At 40.1% G+C, this 16,726-nt stretch overlaps 1 protein-coding gene across 1 annotated transcript in view; it reads left to right on the forward strand.

Moving 5' to 3' along the window:
* Positions 1-16,726, forward strand: part of fat3a (FAT atypical cadherin 3a) — a 97,072-nt gene that overhangs the window by 66,582 nt on the left and 13,764 nt on the right. The window contains exons 14-26 of the mRNA XM_052109881.1: positions 317-550; positions 787-1,176; positions 1,365-1,579; positions 2,933-3,070; positions 4,868-5,011; positions 5,099-5,296; positions 5,840-6,064; positions 6,555-7,131; positions 7,900-8,034; positions 8,140-8,297; positions 9,002-9,470; positions 11,171-11,324; positions 12,611-13,284. Of these exons, the coding sequence (XP_051965841.1) occupies positions 317-550; positions 787-1,176; positions 1,365-1,579; positions 2,933-3,070; positions 4,868-5,011; positions 5,099-5,296; positions 5,840-6,064; positions 6,555-7,131; positions 7,900-8,034; positions 8,140-8,297; positions 9,002-9,470; positions 11,171-11,324; positions 12,611-13,284 (3,711 nt within the window). The remainder of the gene's footprint in view (positions 1-316; positions 551-786; positions 1,177-1,364; positions 1,580-2,932; positions 3,071-4,867; positions 5,012-5,098; positions 5,297-5,839; positions 6,065-6,554; positions 7,132-7,899; positions 8,035-8,139; positions 8,298-9,001; positions 9,471-11,170; positions 11,325-12,610; positions 13,285-16,726) is intronic.

Below are 16,726 nucleotides of genomic sequence, written 5' to 3' on the forward strand. Positions count from 1 at the left end.
TTTCATTCTTCTCCAGAACACATTTGAAGAAAATGTGAAAAATATCTTAGCTCAGTAAGTCCTTAAAATGCAAATGAATGGAGATTTCTCTTTTGAAGCCCCAAAATTCACAGACAGTCAGCATAAACATCATCCATACGACAGGTTCAATTAATGTGTTCTGAAGCGAAACGAATGCTTTTGGTGCAAAAAAAAAAGATCAACATCTAAGTACTTTTTTAACTTCATTCCTTCTTTCCTTACTTCCTTCCTTACTACCTTGTTTCCTTCCTTCTTCATCACTTTCTTCTGACTGTCTGTCTGTCTGTCTTTATAGGCGAGGTAAAGACAGCTGTGGCACTGGACCGTGAAAAGTTGGCACTGTACTCTCTGGTTGCCCGGGCGACGGATGGTGGTGGTTTGTGGTGTGAAGCTGATGTGGTGGTGATTCTGTTGGATGTAAATGACAGTCCGCCGCAGTTCAGCATGCCTCATTACACCGCCAGTGTTTACGAGAACACAGCCACTAAAGCTCTCCTCACCAGAATACAGGCCATAGACCCTGACCTCGGTATGACCATGACATGTAGACACGTTTATCCCAAACATTTTTTTACAGTGCATATATTGTTTTGTGTACAATTTTTGTTCATGTTTAAAGTTAACGTGCCTTCGAAAGTGCCTAAGAAACCATCTTAGACCATCTACCACATGGTTAAGCTGGTTTAAGCTGGAGTAAAATCTTTCGGTGTAGTTTTTTCTTTATATATGACTAATTGAATCTGTTTATATATTTACATTTTGCAGGTGTTAATCGTAAGGTGGTGTATTCCCTGGTTGACTCTGCTGATGGTTTCTTTTCCATTGATAAGTCATCTGGCATCATAGTTTTGGAGCGTCTGTTGGATCGTGAGGTTCAATCCTCTTACAACATAACGGTCCGTGCGTCAGACCAGGGCGTCCCTGTTCGTCTCTCCTCTCTTGCAAACATAACAATCACAGTTCTGGACATTAATGATAACCCACCCGTGTTTGAGAGGAGGGACTATCTGTCAACACTTCCTGAAGATGTTGCTGTGGGAACGGAAGTGGTGCAGGTTTACGCGGCTAGTAAAGACATCGGCACCAACGCTGATATTTACTACAGCATCCGATCTGGAAACCAGCAAGGACATTTCACCATTAACTACAACACAGGTGATATGCAGAGATGACCCAATGCATACAGTACGATAAAGTAAACAGAGTGAGCCTGGTTTATGAAACATGCGCACATTTAATTTCTTTGTATAGTTAATTTAAGTGAATGTGACAATTTGAACAAAATGAAATTCTATATATTTTTTATTAGAGATATACCATGTTTATTCTCACGCCACATATAGGTGCCATCTCCGTGTCTCGGCCACTAGACTTTGAATCCTGCAGGGACTACTTCTTAACTGTGGAGGCCACGGATGGTGGGACTCCACCCCTTAGTGCTGTCACCATGGTAAACATCAACTTAACAGACGTCAATGACAACGCCCCCATGTTCAGCCGTGACACCTACAGTGTGTCCATTAGCGAGGATGCTAACATAGGAGACACTGTAGTAAAGGTAAAAGATTAAATCATTCATAATATTCACATCAGTGCTGCAAAAAACTATTCTCAAATCAAATAGAACATTTTCTGAAAAAAAGACACATTTACTTGAGGAGCTAAATTAAGCAAATGTCTCTAAGTATTGTTAGGTTTATGCATAAACTTTGAAAATGTGTACACTCGACTTGACTACACATCCTAGAACAGAAATGTATTGTGTGGAGAAGTGCTTGCTTATTCATTACACGTGACGTATGTCCCAACTCCCGGCCGTAATAAACACGGGAGCGGATTAACTGTACAGAGAATGGAGACTTACATTTACACATTTGGCAGACGCTTTTATCCAAAGTGACTTACAGAGCCCTTATTACAGGGACAATCCCCCCAGAGCAACCTGGAGTTAAGTGCCTTGCTCAAGGACACAACAGTGGCATCTTGGTGGTGCTGGGGTTGAACCCCCAACCTTCTGGTCAGTAACCCTGAGCAGTGGTGAGCCACCACTGCCCACTTCACCCACAAGTGGTGAACCGGGTGCTGAATCTCATTGCATCGCCCAAAAACACTCACTTACTTTCATCTGAGCACACTTCGAAAGTGAAACTGCATGAGTGAGACTCAGTGTACGTGCGATAGAGACTGAAGGACCTGGCCGTTGAGGAAGCTGTAGCCAAGTATACTGAACGGCACCCAGAGAAAATAATAGTTTTGAGATTTTAAACTTCAGCATTTAATAGGTTTTATACCTGTGTGTACTGCATAATGTCTAATAATGTATTGGCAATGTGCTCTTGTTTGATATGAATTGAATCCGCCCATTTGATCCTATTATTAAAAAAGTCCACTGGAGAACACTAGAAGATTTTCCCCAAATTTTAATTACAGCATGCCCACTGATTTTATGGCATGTGAACATATACTTGTATCAAAGACTTTATGGAAACTAACTCTTTCCATAAAAAAGCTGAACATTTTGTTTATTAAAAATAAACATATTTAAGTAATTCATATAATCAATGACTTAACAATTTCTTGCAAGTTCTTTGAGACAAAATGTAAAGTAAATATATGTATGATGATCTGTTTTTAACGATTGTTGGAATTTATCATGCACCATGATTTATTGCGATTAATCACAGAAAACTGTGCGATTAATTTATTAGTGATTAATAAACGTAAAAATATATTTTATAAAAATCAAGTCTTAATATCACATGCCTCTCAAGTAAATGTATCTTGTGTTTAGGATGTTTAGATGTTTTTAACTGGAAAACTAGGCAAAAATACTGATTAAGAAAGTAATTGCAATGCATTGTGTATATTTGAGATCCACATTATAATTTGGTCCGTTGCTTCCATTGCCTAGGTGACCGCGGAGGACATCGACAACCAGGCGAACGGCGACATAATGTATTCCATCGTCAGTGGCGACCGAGAGAATCAGTTCTTCATCGAGCCAATCATGGGCCAGATCAAAGTCAACAAGCAGCTGGATCGAGAAACGGTGAGAGACTTCGCCGTGGTGACTGTTACCATGACAACCAACGTGACTGAGAGGGGGGGGGGAAGGCATAAAATAGGACAAAAATCCCACAAAGACTTTATTTTAAGTGACACAGATCAGTGAGTAGGCGAGGAGTCAAATCCTCCATGACAGACAAACCCACACTTTAAGCCTTAAATAACAGACATGGCTGTAGTTATTAATTTAATGAAAATTCTCCATGTATCTGATAGAATAGAGTACTATTTAATTTATTTTTATTTACTTTTTCTGATGTAAGAGTCACAGCGGCGATAGTAGGGTTTTGTGGGTTTTTGCCAGGGCATCGCTAGGTGGTTGTTAGGGTGTTCTGGGTGGTTGCTAGGTGGTTACTTACTGGCCCGGATCAAAAGAGCCCACCACAGAGTCTTTGAAATTGTGGTCTCTGGATATTGCTCGGCTCCCTCCTTTGAGTGAAGGTCTTTGTGATATATATATATATATATTTTTATATGGTTCACGAGACGAAAATATGAACTCTCATCACTTAGAAAAGTAAAAGCACACCTCTCCTGACAAAGAGTAGGGCGAGGCACGTGTCAAAGTTTAATGCTTAGGGTAAAAAGGTTTGTTCAAATCTCTAACCCTAAATATGAGAAATAGTAATAGTGCTTTTCCTTGCTCTTTATAGATAAAATAGTTCGAAGTATTATGCAGACATACTCAACCATTCACAATGCAACACTTCCTCCCAAGTTTATTTATTGTAACTAAGCTGCAAATAAAAAAAAGCTCATTCTGAAATCATCATAGTTTTGACATCACAACCATGTGTACATTAACACATAACATACATAACTTGCCCTCATAATGAAGTAAAGCAGTCTTTTGCATGAAGGAGTCATAAAGAATAGTTCACCCAAAAATGAAAACTCTCTCATCATTTACTCAACCTCATGCCATCCCAGATGTGTATGACTTTCTTTCTTCTGCAGAAAACACATGAAGATTTTTAGAAGAATATTTCAGCTCTGTAGGTCCATATAATGAAAGTGAATGGTGACCAGAACTCAGAAGGTCCAACAATCACATAAATGATGCATATAAGTAATCCATAAAACTCCAGTGATTAAATCCATGTCTTCTGATATGCGATATGACAGGTGTTGGTGAGAAACAGATCAATATTTAAGTCATATTTCAACCAGTAAGTGGCTGAAAGTGAAAGTGAGAGTGTAGATTTACAGTATAAAATGACTTCAATATTTATCTGTTTCTCACCCACACATATCATATCACCTCTGCACGACATGGATTTGACCTCTGGATTCTTATCGATTACTTTTATACTGACATTTGGGCCTTCAAAGTTCTGTATTTAAAGGAAAAGTGGTAGATATAAATGCTTTGCAGTAACACGTTATATTCCAGTCTATGTACGAATAAAATTAATTACATTTGTGGCACTAATTGAACAAATTTTACAGAAAATCTCCAAATTAGTCCTATATGATTTTCTGTAAAGCTCGTCTGAGCGAGCAACAAAATATATAAAATATGGCCCCATAGATGAGAAACAGCAAAAAAACAGTCTTTCTCTAGGTGGATGAAGTAAGGGGAGAGAAAAATGAGCGAGCTTCTGAAAATCTGTCAGCCTGCCCTGAATTTCAACATGAACTATTTATGACCCAATCAAAGCTCAGAGAACGAGAATATATAGGTATGTGTTCATCTTTCTGTACTCTCTTTTCATCTATTATTCTGTACTTTTTGATCCTCTCTCTCTCTCTCTCTCTCTCTCTCTCTCTCTCTCTATAGATGGCTGGTTACTCGTTGTCAGTGAGAGCTCTTGACAGTGGCACACCTGCCATGTCCTCCACCGTCCAGGTCAACATCGACATCTCGGACGTTAATGACAACCCGCCCACATTCACTCCAGCCAATCACACTGCAGTTATACAGGTGCAATATTTAGTGGCAGTTAAATCAGCCAATCACGTCCAAGTAATTTCACCAGTGTACAGTAACGTGAGCTTTACTCATCAACAGGAGAACAAGCCGTTGGGAACGAGTGTCCTGCAGCTGTCCGTCATCGACCAGGATGCCAGCCATAATGGCCCTCCCTTCCATTTCAGCATCCTTTCAGGAAATGAGGGGCCATGGTTTAAGCTGGATAGGGAGGGGCTGTTGACAGCCAATCGGGTGTTTCGTAGGTCAGAAGGCACTGAATACATTATTCACGTGCAGGTGAGGGAAAACTGAATAAAGATTGATTTTGGTTCTATTAGCTGTTTGTTTTATTTTTTCACAGAATTTTTGCAATATGCGTGCTGTATAAAAATAGTAATTTTAACAGAAATTCTGAACTTAAAGTCTGGGGAATAAAAAAAAAAAATGTAACATAGAAAAATTAAGGAAAATTAAATGCACACTAATGTGGTTTTTATTTATTTCCCTCTGCATATTTAGTTTCCCAGACTGTGGAAGTATGAACAAATATGAGAAATGGGGGAAAAATTTATTAAAAAATTATGTTGTAATACTTTTTCACCACTGTAGTTCAGGGCTTCCATACATGCTTAAGTTTTATATTATTTATATGCAATAGCCACAAAAATTTAAATGGATATGTGGTTATATCAGCCGTTATATTTGAATTAAACAACACAAAAAAAATGTGTTACAAAATGTATTATTCAAAAGCCTCTTTCTGACTGTAACTCCTGATTTGTCAGTTATTTGATTGACGCTTGGTTTAACCAATCAATGACCTCTGTTTTTGCACCATAGGCAAGTGACTCTGGTAGACCGTCTTTATCGTCGACGGCGACCTTGTTGGTGCGTGTAATAGAGGAGAGCGTGCACAAGCCTGTGGCATTGCCTTTGCACGTGCACATCGTAACCATGGAAGACGAGTTTCCGGGAGGCGTTATTGGTCAGATACACGCGACAGACCAGGACGCATTTGATATTCTCACCTACGGCCATACACACCAGCAGAGCAGCCTTTTCAAGGTGTGTGTGTGTGTGTGTGTGCGTGCGTGTGCCGCCACATTGAATGTGTGTTGACGGCTTGACACATAGGTAATGTATAAAACATATACAATAGTTGGCCCCACCCACTGTTTAATGTTATTGGTTTGCTTCACCAATGTATTTATATTAATACTTAACCCCATAGAAATTCTATCATTATTTACTCACCTTCATGTAATTCCAAACCTTTTTCTATTATATATATATTATATATCTTTGGAACACAAAATAAGAAATGTTTGAGGAAACACTATGCAGCAAACAACAACAGTTCATAATGTTGAAGTATTTAAGTGGCTAGAAATAGCTTTTTGTGAGTGCAATATCTATCAAATATTATTATTTATTTTTTTTAATCCTTCGCCAGTAAGCCAGTTATCATGAACAACTAAAAAAGTCATGGAAATTAATTGATCAAAACATTTTGGAACCATATACTATATTTGTGACATTACTCTCTTTTTCTCAGGTGAGCCCTCGAGAAGGCAGAATCATCGCTCTGAGTGGACTGGATGCGGGTCGCTACACCCTAAACGCTACTGTTACAGATGGCCGCTTTACTGTGAGCGTTCCCGTGAGCGTCCACGTGGAGCAGGCCTCTGCCGAGATGCTCCACGATGCCGTGACAGTCCGTTTTGATCGTGTCTCCCCTCACGACTTTGTATCTCGTTACCTCCCCTCAGTCCGACGGGTTCTCTCCAGCATCATGGCGACGCCCCGCCCCGAAGCTCTGCACGTACTCAGTGTGCAACCCGTGGAATCGACCGGGCAACTAGACTTGCTGGTTGCCGTGGAGACGGCAGAAGGGGGAGGGTTCTACAAGGCAGCGTTCGTGACCCAGAAGCTAAGCTCTGCTCGCCGTCAATTGGACCAGGTTTTGAGGGTGTCGGCGGTTCTGGATAAGAACTGCTCGGGTCTGGACTGCAGGGAGGCTCAGTGTGAACAAACCATCAAGCTGGACTCACACAGTCTGCTCACATACAGCTCCACCAAAACCAGCTTTGTGTCGCCCAAGTTCCACAGGAACACTCGATGTGTGTGCAGCGGTGAGTTTTCGATCTAAGCAGCCTTGATGTGATTTTGTTAATCATTGCAGAGTGGCTCCGCCCACAGAGAAATCTCATTGTGATTATGATTTCAACAAAAATGGATTTCAGCTCGTCCCTCCTTTTCTTTAAAAAAAAGCAAAAATGTAGGTGAGGCACTTACAATGGAAGTGAATGGATTTTTTAAAGAAAAGGAGGGACGATTCAAAATAATTTTGATGTGATCAACATTATGCCACAAATGCTGTCGATTGAGCTTAACTTGTATTGGCCCTTGGAATATTCCTTTAATAATGGAATTCCTGGTGAAGAACTACACTACCCATGATCCTGAATGTAAACAATACACCAATCTGAAAATCAAGGCCAAACTAGCTCATCAAAAGTGCTCTGCAGTGACATCCCTACGCCCTCAAACTGCTTAATATTTTGCTATGTACTTTAAATCTATTTAAAGTAATCAACAACCTTAACCATAAAGTGCACGGTCTTGTACTTGTCTATCTGTCTGATTTTCAAATACTCTTTTGCTTCAAATTAGAGTTTGTAATGTTGTGATTCACCTCAGATCTGGTTGGTTTGGTTCATGTCTTAAAACTCATTTATGAAGGATTTTATGAAATCCCTATGGAAGAAATGAATGGAAACAATCCGGAACCAGGATGACTGAAAAAGTCTCCTCATTTGTTGTTATTGTGTCATGTCAAGCAGCAGTTAGGACATGGTATTATTCACTCAGCAATAACAGTAATTTGTCCTTTATTTCAGATGGGAGTTGTTCTACAGGCTCGGAGGTATGCGCTGAGATGAGATGTCCTAGTGACATGCAGTGTGTCGGCATGGACAGCAGCAGGGGGCTCTACGCGTGCCAGTGTCCCCCGGGCAAACTGGGAGAGTGTGCAGGTAAATTTGGACCTCTGCATGAAGTCTCTCCATGTGCATCATATGTCATTTGTTTTGGATTTTGACAGTGACGATGAACGATCTGTGTGTATGTGTTTGTTTCAGGACACTCCTCTCTGAGTTTCTCTGGTAATAGTTATATAAAGTACAGAGTGACGGATGGCGACAGAAGTGGAGAGATGAAGTTAGCTGTCCGGATCCGAACTCTGCAGAGTAAAGGAATCATCATGTACACACGTGCTGACCCCTGCACTGTCCTGAAGGTACCGCTGTCATATTTACACACTCGAAACTTACAAGAACACCGTAACACGTCAAGGTTGTGCGTCATTCTGAACTGAATTGAGAATGACTTTTATTTAATTCCTGAGGTAGCAAACAGCATACAGAATTGGAATTGGAATTTGAATGTATGACAGTAGAATTAAAATTGAGTAAATTCAAATAAATGAATTGCAAATTAAATGAATTTTAATTAAATAATTAAAAGTAATTGAAGTCTTCAAAATGGAGCCAATCAACATGAAGCGGACTTACAAGATGGAAACAAATTGTGATGTCAATATTTATTTTTGTTAAGTTATTGAACATCAATGTGGTGGACAATTTTCGATTGCCAGATTTTAGTTGATTTAACAATATTGAATTTAGGGTTATGTTGAGAAAAATGTATTCTACATATCTGGGAATAAATAGGAATAAATAGCAAAAACGAATGATAAACTTGTGTTTGGACTAATGTAATTACACAGTTGTTCGAATTTCTTTGAATTGCAAATCTGTAAATTCCTTGCATTCAAATTTAGATTGAAAATTCAACGAATTAATTAAAAGCGAGCCAGTTCTTCGCCTTATCCTGTTACGTGCCCATATTTCACCCCTGGGTTCTTGTACATTTTCCAAAAACAAGAAAATCAAGCCAGTTCTAAATGTTAGTAAGTCCCGCCTCTTTGTATTTAATTGTCAGATCGAGGAGGGAAAGCTCTGGTTCCAGTTGGATTGCGGCAACAGTCCCAGGAGCATCGGAATCTCTGGCCGACCAATTAACGACGGATTCTGGCATCACGTGGCTCTCGAGTTACGAGGAAACTACAGCAGCCTGTCATTAGACGACACATACGTTGAACGTCGTCTAGCTACCCCCAAATTCCATCCTTCAGGAGCAGATTTGACTATATACTTTGGGGCGCAGGTGTTGCCTCCAGACGCCCGGAGCCTGACAGAACGGAAAGGCCCGCGGGTCAGTAACGGCTTTCAGGGTTGTCTGGACTCCGTTGTTCTGAACGACAACGAACTTCCGCTGCAGAACAAGCGAAGCCCGTATGCGGAGGTGGTGGGATTGACAGATCTTAAACTGGGATGTGTTCTCTATCCCGACGCATGTGCTGCCCAGCCCTGTCTCAACGGTGCCACCTGCATCAGCCTGCCATCTGGAGGTGAGTGTGTGCGTGTCCAAACGAATGCTTCACAACCCTGCTTAGCCTTCCAGAAACGTCTGTTTTTAGGATTTTTACATGATAAATCTTAATTTTATAATTAATCTTCCTGGTTCCTTCAATTACTTTCAAATTAGTCTCATACTGTGATGTAATTACTCTGTTAATAAGCTTTGCTCAGTTTTGGCAAAAGTCAAATCACCTCAGCTTCTGTCTGGTAAATGGAAGCTTTAATTCAGAACTTCCGAGTCTAGCGGAGACCAAATTACCAATTATAACGATTAAATCAGCTGTGTTCCTGCTTTACAAATGCTCTCTAGAAAATCTCCTTCTATTCTTGTGTCATTTGTTCTCTTTTCACTGTTCTCGTTGTATCTCTTATCATATCCCTTCTCTTCACATCTCATCTCTTCTTTCGTGTTGTCTTTTCTCATCGTCTCTCATCCAACTCATCTTGTCTCGTTTTCCAATTTTTTCTGGCCATGTGTCGTCTCATCTTGTCCCATCTCTTCTCGTCTTGTCCTCTTCTCATCACGTGTCCTATCTTGTTTTGTCTCATCTCTTCTCATCTTCAGTTGTCTTCCTCATTTCGTCTACTCTCTTCTCGTCCATTCTTTATTTGTCTTGTCGTCTTTTCTCATCATGTATCATCTCATCTTGTATTGTCTTGTTTTGTCTTCATCGTGTATCGTCTTGTCTCATTGTATCTCAGTTCATCTCAGTTTATTCTCGTCTCTTGTTGTTGTGTCTTGTCCTATTCTCATTACATACCTTCTCGTCTTGTATTGTCTCTTTTAGTTTTGTCTCGTCTTGAATGGTGTCATCTTGTTTCATCACTTCTCTTTTCATCAAGTCTCTTCTCTTTTCGTGTATTGTCTTGTCTCGTTGTCTCGTCGCTTCTCATTTTGTCTCGTCGCTTCTCATTTTGTCTCGTCTCTTCTCATTTTGTCTTGTCCTATTCTCACCACGTATCTTCTCTCTCATTGGTAAATCTCCTTCGTGCCTCGTGTTACGTCTTTTCGTCTCCTTGTGTCTAGTTTCTTCTCATAGCTTTTGGCTTCTCATCTATTATCTTCTTCTCTCATCCCGTTTCATCTCTTGTTTTCTCTTCTTGTCTCGATTCATCTCATCTTGTGTCGTCACTCATCGTCTCATCGCATCTTTTCTCATCATGTTCTATTGTCTTGTATCGCCTCTTCTTGTCCTGCATTGTTCCTTGTTTCTTCTCATCAGCTCTTTTTCTCATTTTGCATTGTCTTTCCTCTTTTCATCATGTCTCGTCTTTTCTCTACTAATTGTTTATTGTGACGTTCTGGCTCCTCTTGTTTCATCTCTGCATTTCTTGTCTCTTTTTGTCTTTTCTCTTTTCATTTCACCTTATGTTTTCTCATCTTATCTCAACATGTCTCCTCTCTCTCTATCACTGTCTTTCACTGGTTGAATGGAACACTGTGTTCTGGGAGTTTCTGCTGTACTCAACCTCTTTGTAAAGGCTGTCTGTGCTCGAGCATCTGCCAGAACTCTGTGTGTGCATGTTTGCACTAGTGTCTGTTTTTTTGTGTGTAGCGCTGATAAAACCAGTTTACTGTTTACTCACTGACATTTTCCATGCGATTTCCCAGTGGTGTATAAGACTGTGTCATTGCAATTGTTTTCCAATTCATGAACAAGGCGATCTTGTGCGTGTCTCCCTCGCTCAGGTTTTTCCTGCAGTTGCAGCACTCTGTACACTGGAGGGCATTGTGAGACAGAAATCAGTGTGTGTGTGCCAAACCCCTGTCAGAATGGCGGCGTGTGTAAACCCATCGGGAATGCCTTCATCTGCAGCTGCAAGAGAGGATACGCAGGCACAACGTCAGTTTACCAATTTTTTATATTTGTTTTAGTTAGCTTTCAATTTAATAGTGCCCCAGATTCGTTTTTCAAATTTATGAGTAATCTGTTTAATCATTATTGTTTTATGTTTATATCGAAGATGACAACATGTTTTAAAACGCATAATGATATTAAGATTTATTGTCATTGTGCAGAGTACAGGTACAGAGCCAATGAAATGCAATTGTTTTCACGTATCCCAACTAAGCTGGGGTCAGAGCGCAGGGTCAGCCATGAAACAGCGCCCCTGGAGCAGATAGGGTCAAGGGCCTTGCTCAAGGTCCCAACAGTGGTATCTAGAATATAAAGAATGTGTTGCATTCTACATACATTAATATATAATATGAACTATATATGTGTAATGTTAATGCAGAATAGCATTATAATAGAAGTGGAACACATAGTGCATTCATACTCTGAATTATTGCAAGTATTAAAATAAAATTATTTTCATATGTTTTGTAAAAGCAAGAAGTTTCAACTAAATGTAAAAGCAGTTAATAGGAAATGTTCCTAGTTGCAAAGGAAGATGTTCAGCTTTAAACTAAGTACTGACATACATTATTGTGAGTTTTTTGTATAGCCATAAACAGCAGTGCTGTGTCTGTGATTTATGTAGTGAAATAGGGAACTGTAGCACAGTCTGTGTCCACAAGATGGTGGCATCAGTCTATCCAGGTTTAAACAACGTCAGTTTCTTGAACAAACCTTTCATCCTCTGCTTCAATTTCTCTGCATGGAGGAGATTAGATTGCTGCAGTCTCTCATGGGTTATGATAATGTAATTCAATACAGACCACAGAAACACTTTTATTTGGTCATGTAGCACTCTAGACATCACAAAAACACTTGAAGCATGCACTGTTATGCACACACAACTTTGCCTTTACAGTGCATTTTAACTTTCGTAATATATTGTATTTCTGAGTAATACAGAATATTCTGTGGAAACTAATGTAGAGCTGGCCTTTTGATTGGATGGAAACATGTTAGGCTTTGATATTTTTGGGTAACTCTTTCTAAAAGTCAACATGATGGTTGCTACACCCCTTTTGCCAGGTTTTCAGTCCATTTGTACGCTGATGCATTACAGCAGCATCGCCATAAAATCTAAAGCAGGGCAAAGACACTAAAATGATGTGATAGGAACCCAAGGGGACACTAATCTGTGTGTGTGTGTGTGTGTGTGTGTGTGTGTGTGTGTGTGTGTGTGTGTGTGTGTGTGTGTGTGTGTGTGTGTGTGTGTGTGTATTTCTCCCCTGCAGTTGTGAAGAGGATGTAAACGAGTGTGAACGTGAGCTGTGCGAGAATGGTGGCGTGTGCGTCAACACTTTTGGCTCATTCTACTGCAACTGCACACCTGGTTTTGTGGGCAGTGCTTGTTCCGTTCGGCCCGTGCTGGTACCTGACATGCAGGCTGGCCACGCCTACGTGGGGAAGGAGGAGCTTATCGGCATCGCCGTCGTGCTCTTCCTCATCCTCACCCTCATACTCCTGTTCATTGCCTTCCGGAAGAAGGTTTTTCAGAAGAGCTATTCGCGGAATAACCTCTCCATGGTTCAGGATCCGGCTACGGCTGCCCTGTTGCACAAAGCCAACGGCGGGCACTACCCGCCCCTGCGATGCGCCATCGGAGAGCCAATCAGCTTGTACATGGAAGGAAGCTTGACCGGTCCACCTCAGGTTCCCATCAGACCCATGGCGTACACACCGTGTTTTCCTGGAGATGCCCGTGGAACCCTAGAGAAACGGGCAGGGGATGGCAGAGGCCCGGAAATGACGGAAATGAGCACTTTCCATCCGTCGGAGTCGCCGCGGATACTGGGCGGAACCAACCGGAAGGGTGTGGTCGTGTGTAGTGTTGCGCCGAATTTGCCACCTGTTTCGCCATGCCGGTCAGACTGTGATTCACTACGCAAGAGCCCCTGGGAAGAAGAAGGTGAGAAAGAGAGAGATGTTGGAGTATCTGTGTTTGATTGTGTATCTGTTGGCAAATATAAGTCCTCTTTAAAAGAAAAGATCTGTCAATGTATCTATCTATCTTTCTATCTATCTAACTGTATGTCTGTCTATCTGTCTGTCTGTCTGTCTGTCTGTCTGTCTATCTATCTATCTATCTATCTACTGTATCTATCTGTCTGTCTATCTATCTATCTATCTGTTTGTCTATTTGTCTATCCTTCTATTTGACTGTCTGTCTGTCTGTCTGTCTTTCTTTCTGTCTCTATCTACTGTATCTTTATCTGTCTATCTATCTATCTATCTATCTATCTATCTATCTGTATGTCTATTTGTGTATCCTGCTATTTGACTGTCTGTCTGTCTGTCTTTCTGTCTCTATCTACTGTATCTTTATCTATCTATCTATCTATCTGTATGTCTGTTTGTCTATCCTGCTATTTGTCTGTCTGTCTGTCTGTCTATCTATCTGTATGTCTATTTGTCTATCCTGCTATTTGCCTGTCTGTCTGTCTGTCTGTCTGTCTATCTATCTGTATGTCTATTTGTCTATCCTGCTATTTGCCTGTCTGTCTGTCTATCTATCTACTATATCTGTCTGTCTGTCTGTCTATCCGTGTGTCTTATCTGCACTGCAAGTATTTTTGTCTTGATTTCCTGTAAAATTATCTAAACATTCTTAAAACGTGATTTGATTACTTGTCAAGCAAAATGGCACAAGATATTAAGTCTTGTTTTTTTGAGTCAACTTCAGACTGGGGGGCTTTTTGAATTTCAAGATAAAATGACATCATTTGAAAGCTGAGACTAAAATCATGTTTCTCCAAAAAACTACATCTGACTCAAATTATGGAGCATGTCACAATTTGTGCATATGTAGCTGTAACTGGCGCTGTCATGCACTTTCAGTGTGTGTGTGTGTGTGTGTGTGTGTGTGCGTGTGTGCGAAATGCAGCAAGCACTTCTGGACATAACTGGCCAGGACTTTAGATCAGACATTTTGGCAAACAAACTGATATTCATATGCTTAATGAACCCAACAGCAACACTGAGAATGCCATAGTATTCTGACTTTTCCAACATATCGATTGCAAAATGACTTATGACAGTTTTCTATCGATAGATAGCAAAACTGCTGCCAGATTTGAGTTTATCTTCTTAAGCTCAGCAATCTGTCCTGCTGTGACAGTTTATGCAGAAGTGTACAGGATCTGGGAATTAAAAAGCTTTTATTTGTTAAAACCGTTTCCACCTGCAGCAACCTAATAGCTATATTCTTTGTACAGTCATTGATGCGTTCTGTTAACCAAATCAAAAATTCAGTTTCATATGAGGATTACAGCAGAAATTGAAAATGTAGCTGCTGGTGGAAACAGTCTTACAAAATAGTCACTTTTTCATTTTTGGGACATTTGATGTTGCTTGTGCTCAACCAAAAGCAATCACTCCAAAGTAATTAAAATTCACTTCATTTAAGAAATGAACACTGATACCCTTATAACTTTTTTCGTTTGTTTACTTAAAATTCACAAAAAAAGAAAGAAAGTTGAAGTTGTTTACTATCTATTGACAAAGCTGCTGTTATTTCATCCAAGGTGAATTGCAGCAGATGTGTTTCAGAGTTGTTGCAGACTTTAGCTGGATTCCCCAGGGATAAAACTCCTGTCTGAAAAGCTTGGTGGTGACAGAGCAGGTCTTGGGCTGTAATCTCATGATCTCTCCTCTTCCCAAGTTAAAATGTATTTAAGGAATGAAACTTCTAACCTTTGTGTTAGCTGCACAGATCCATTACCAGTAGTGGCTGTTCACCCCAAGCACGCCTTTGCTTCGTTTGCATTTTTTCAAATGTATTCTTAGGGCTTTTTATGAATTATATGATAGATAATTAATGGAATAATCACAATGAAATAAAAATAATCAATATATAATAATGAAATATTTATATTTAAATCATTATAAATATTATATTTATATTATAAAATTATTAAAAAAAAGTGACCTTCAGCTCTCACTGGATCGCTTGGCAGTCGAGTGTGTAGCGGCTGGGATGAGGATTAGCACCTCTAAATCTGAGGCCATGGTTCTCAGCAGGAAACCGATGGAGTGCGTGCTCCGGATAAGGAAGGAGGTATTGCCCCAAGTGAAGGAGTTCAAGTACCTCGGGGGTCTTGTTCACAAGTGAGGGGACAATGGAGCGGGAGGTTGGCCGGAGAATCGGGGCAGCGGGGGTGGTAATGGCCAGTTCTTTTGTGTAATGTTTAGGGGTGAGCAAATGTGAAATTGGATGTCACTTGCTAGTACTAAATGTCTCAAAACACTTCTTTTGAAGCCATGAACCTCACAAATCCTGTTACCCATTCTTCCTCAGAAATGCTCACAGTTGCATGTGTGGAGTGGTGGTGTAGTGAGCTAAAGCACATAACTGTTAATCAGAAGGTTGCTGGTTCGATCCTCACGGCCAACACAATTGTGTCCTTGAGTAAGACACTTAACTCCAGGTTGCTCCGGGGGGATTGTCCCTGTAATAAGTGCACTGTAAGTCGCTTTGGATAAAAGCATCTGCCAAATGCATAAATGTAAATGTAAATGTGCATTTAAATGTGACTTTGTTACCTTGCCCTGCATTGCAGTCCACCAATCAGATCGGAACTGGTGATCAGCCAGTTCTTGATGTTTTGGTTTTTTTGCAATATGCATCAGACAATCTGAGAACAGTCCATAGGAGTGGCATCTGAAGCTGATACTAATATGAGTTTAAAAACTATTTTGGGAGAAGTCCCAGAAAACATGCAACTCCCTTGTCAATGATTTTATATCAATCTTCACATCAATAAAAACTAAAAAGAAAGCTGCTTCTAAAACTGTTCTTGGAAACCATTTACATTTGAATCTGATGGCGAAAGCCGTTTTTCTGGAATTAAATTTGCATCCATCAGAATCCTCCGAGGCTTTTAACTGCCCATAATTACTTAATTACTTAAAAATCTCCACCTGTGAAATACTAAGTGAAACAATTATATGCAGCAGTTATAAGCAGCCGTTTTCATGACACCATCAGAGGAAAGATCAAAGGGAAAATGTGTGAGAAGAGAAAGAAATGAAAAAGCTAATATCAGAGAGAATTGAAATGTGTGTCTTTTGATTGTGTTTATTGTGTATTTACCATTTTTAACAAGGAGGTCTATAATACCTGGAGTTTAATAAGCTATCCATTAGCATTTCCACCTCAATGGCAGTTTTTCTTCTGGCACATGCCAGTTTGTTTCACTCTGTTAAGATCAAAAATTGGTCACTGGAAAATGATCTACTTTAATATAATGAAATATTTGCGATTTTTATATGTGGCTTGCAATTTTAATTCATGGCTACTTTTGAATGGCTGTCAATGGAGAAAGATGTGTTACTGCATTACTTTGATAATG

This window comes from Xyrauchen texanus, chromosome 38, assembly GCF_025860055.1.
Source record: "Xyrauchen texanus isolate HMW12.3.18 chromosome 38, RBS_HiC_50CHRs, whole genome shotgun sequence".
Lineage (NCBI taxonomy): Eukaryota > Metazoa > Chordata > Actinopteri > Cypriniformes > Catostomidae > Xyrauchen > Xyrauchen texanus.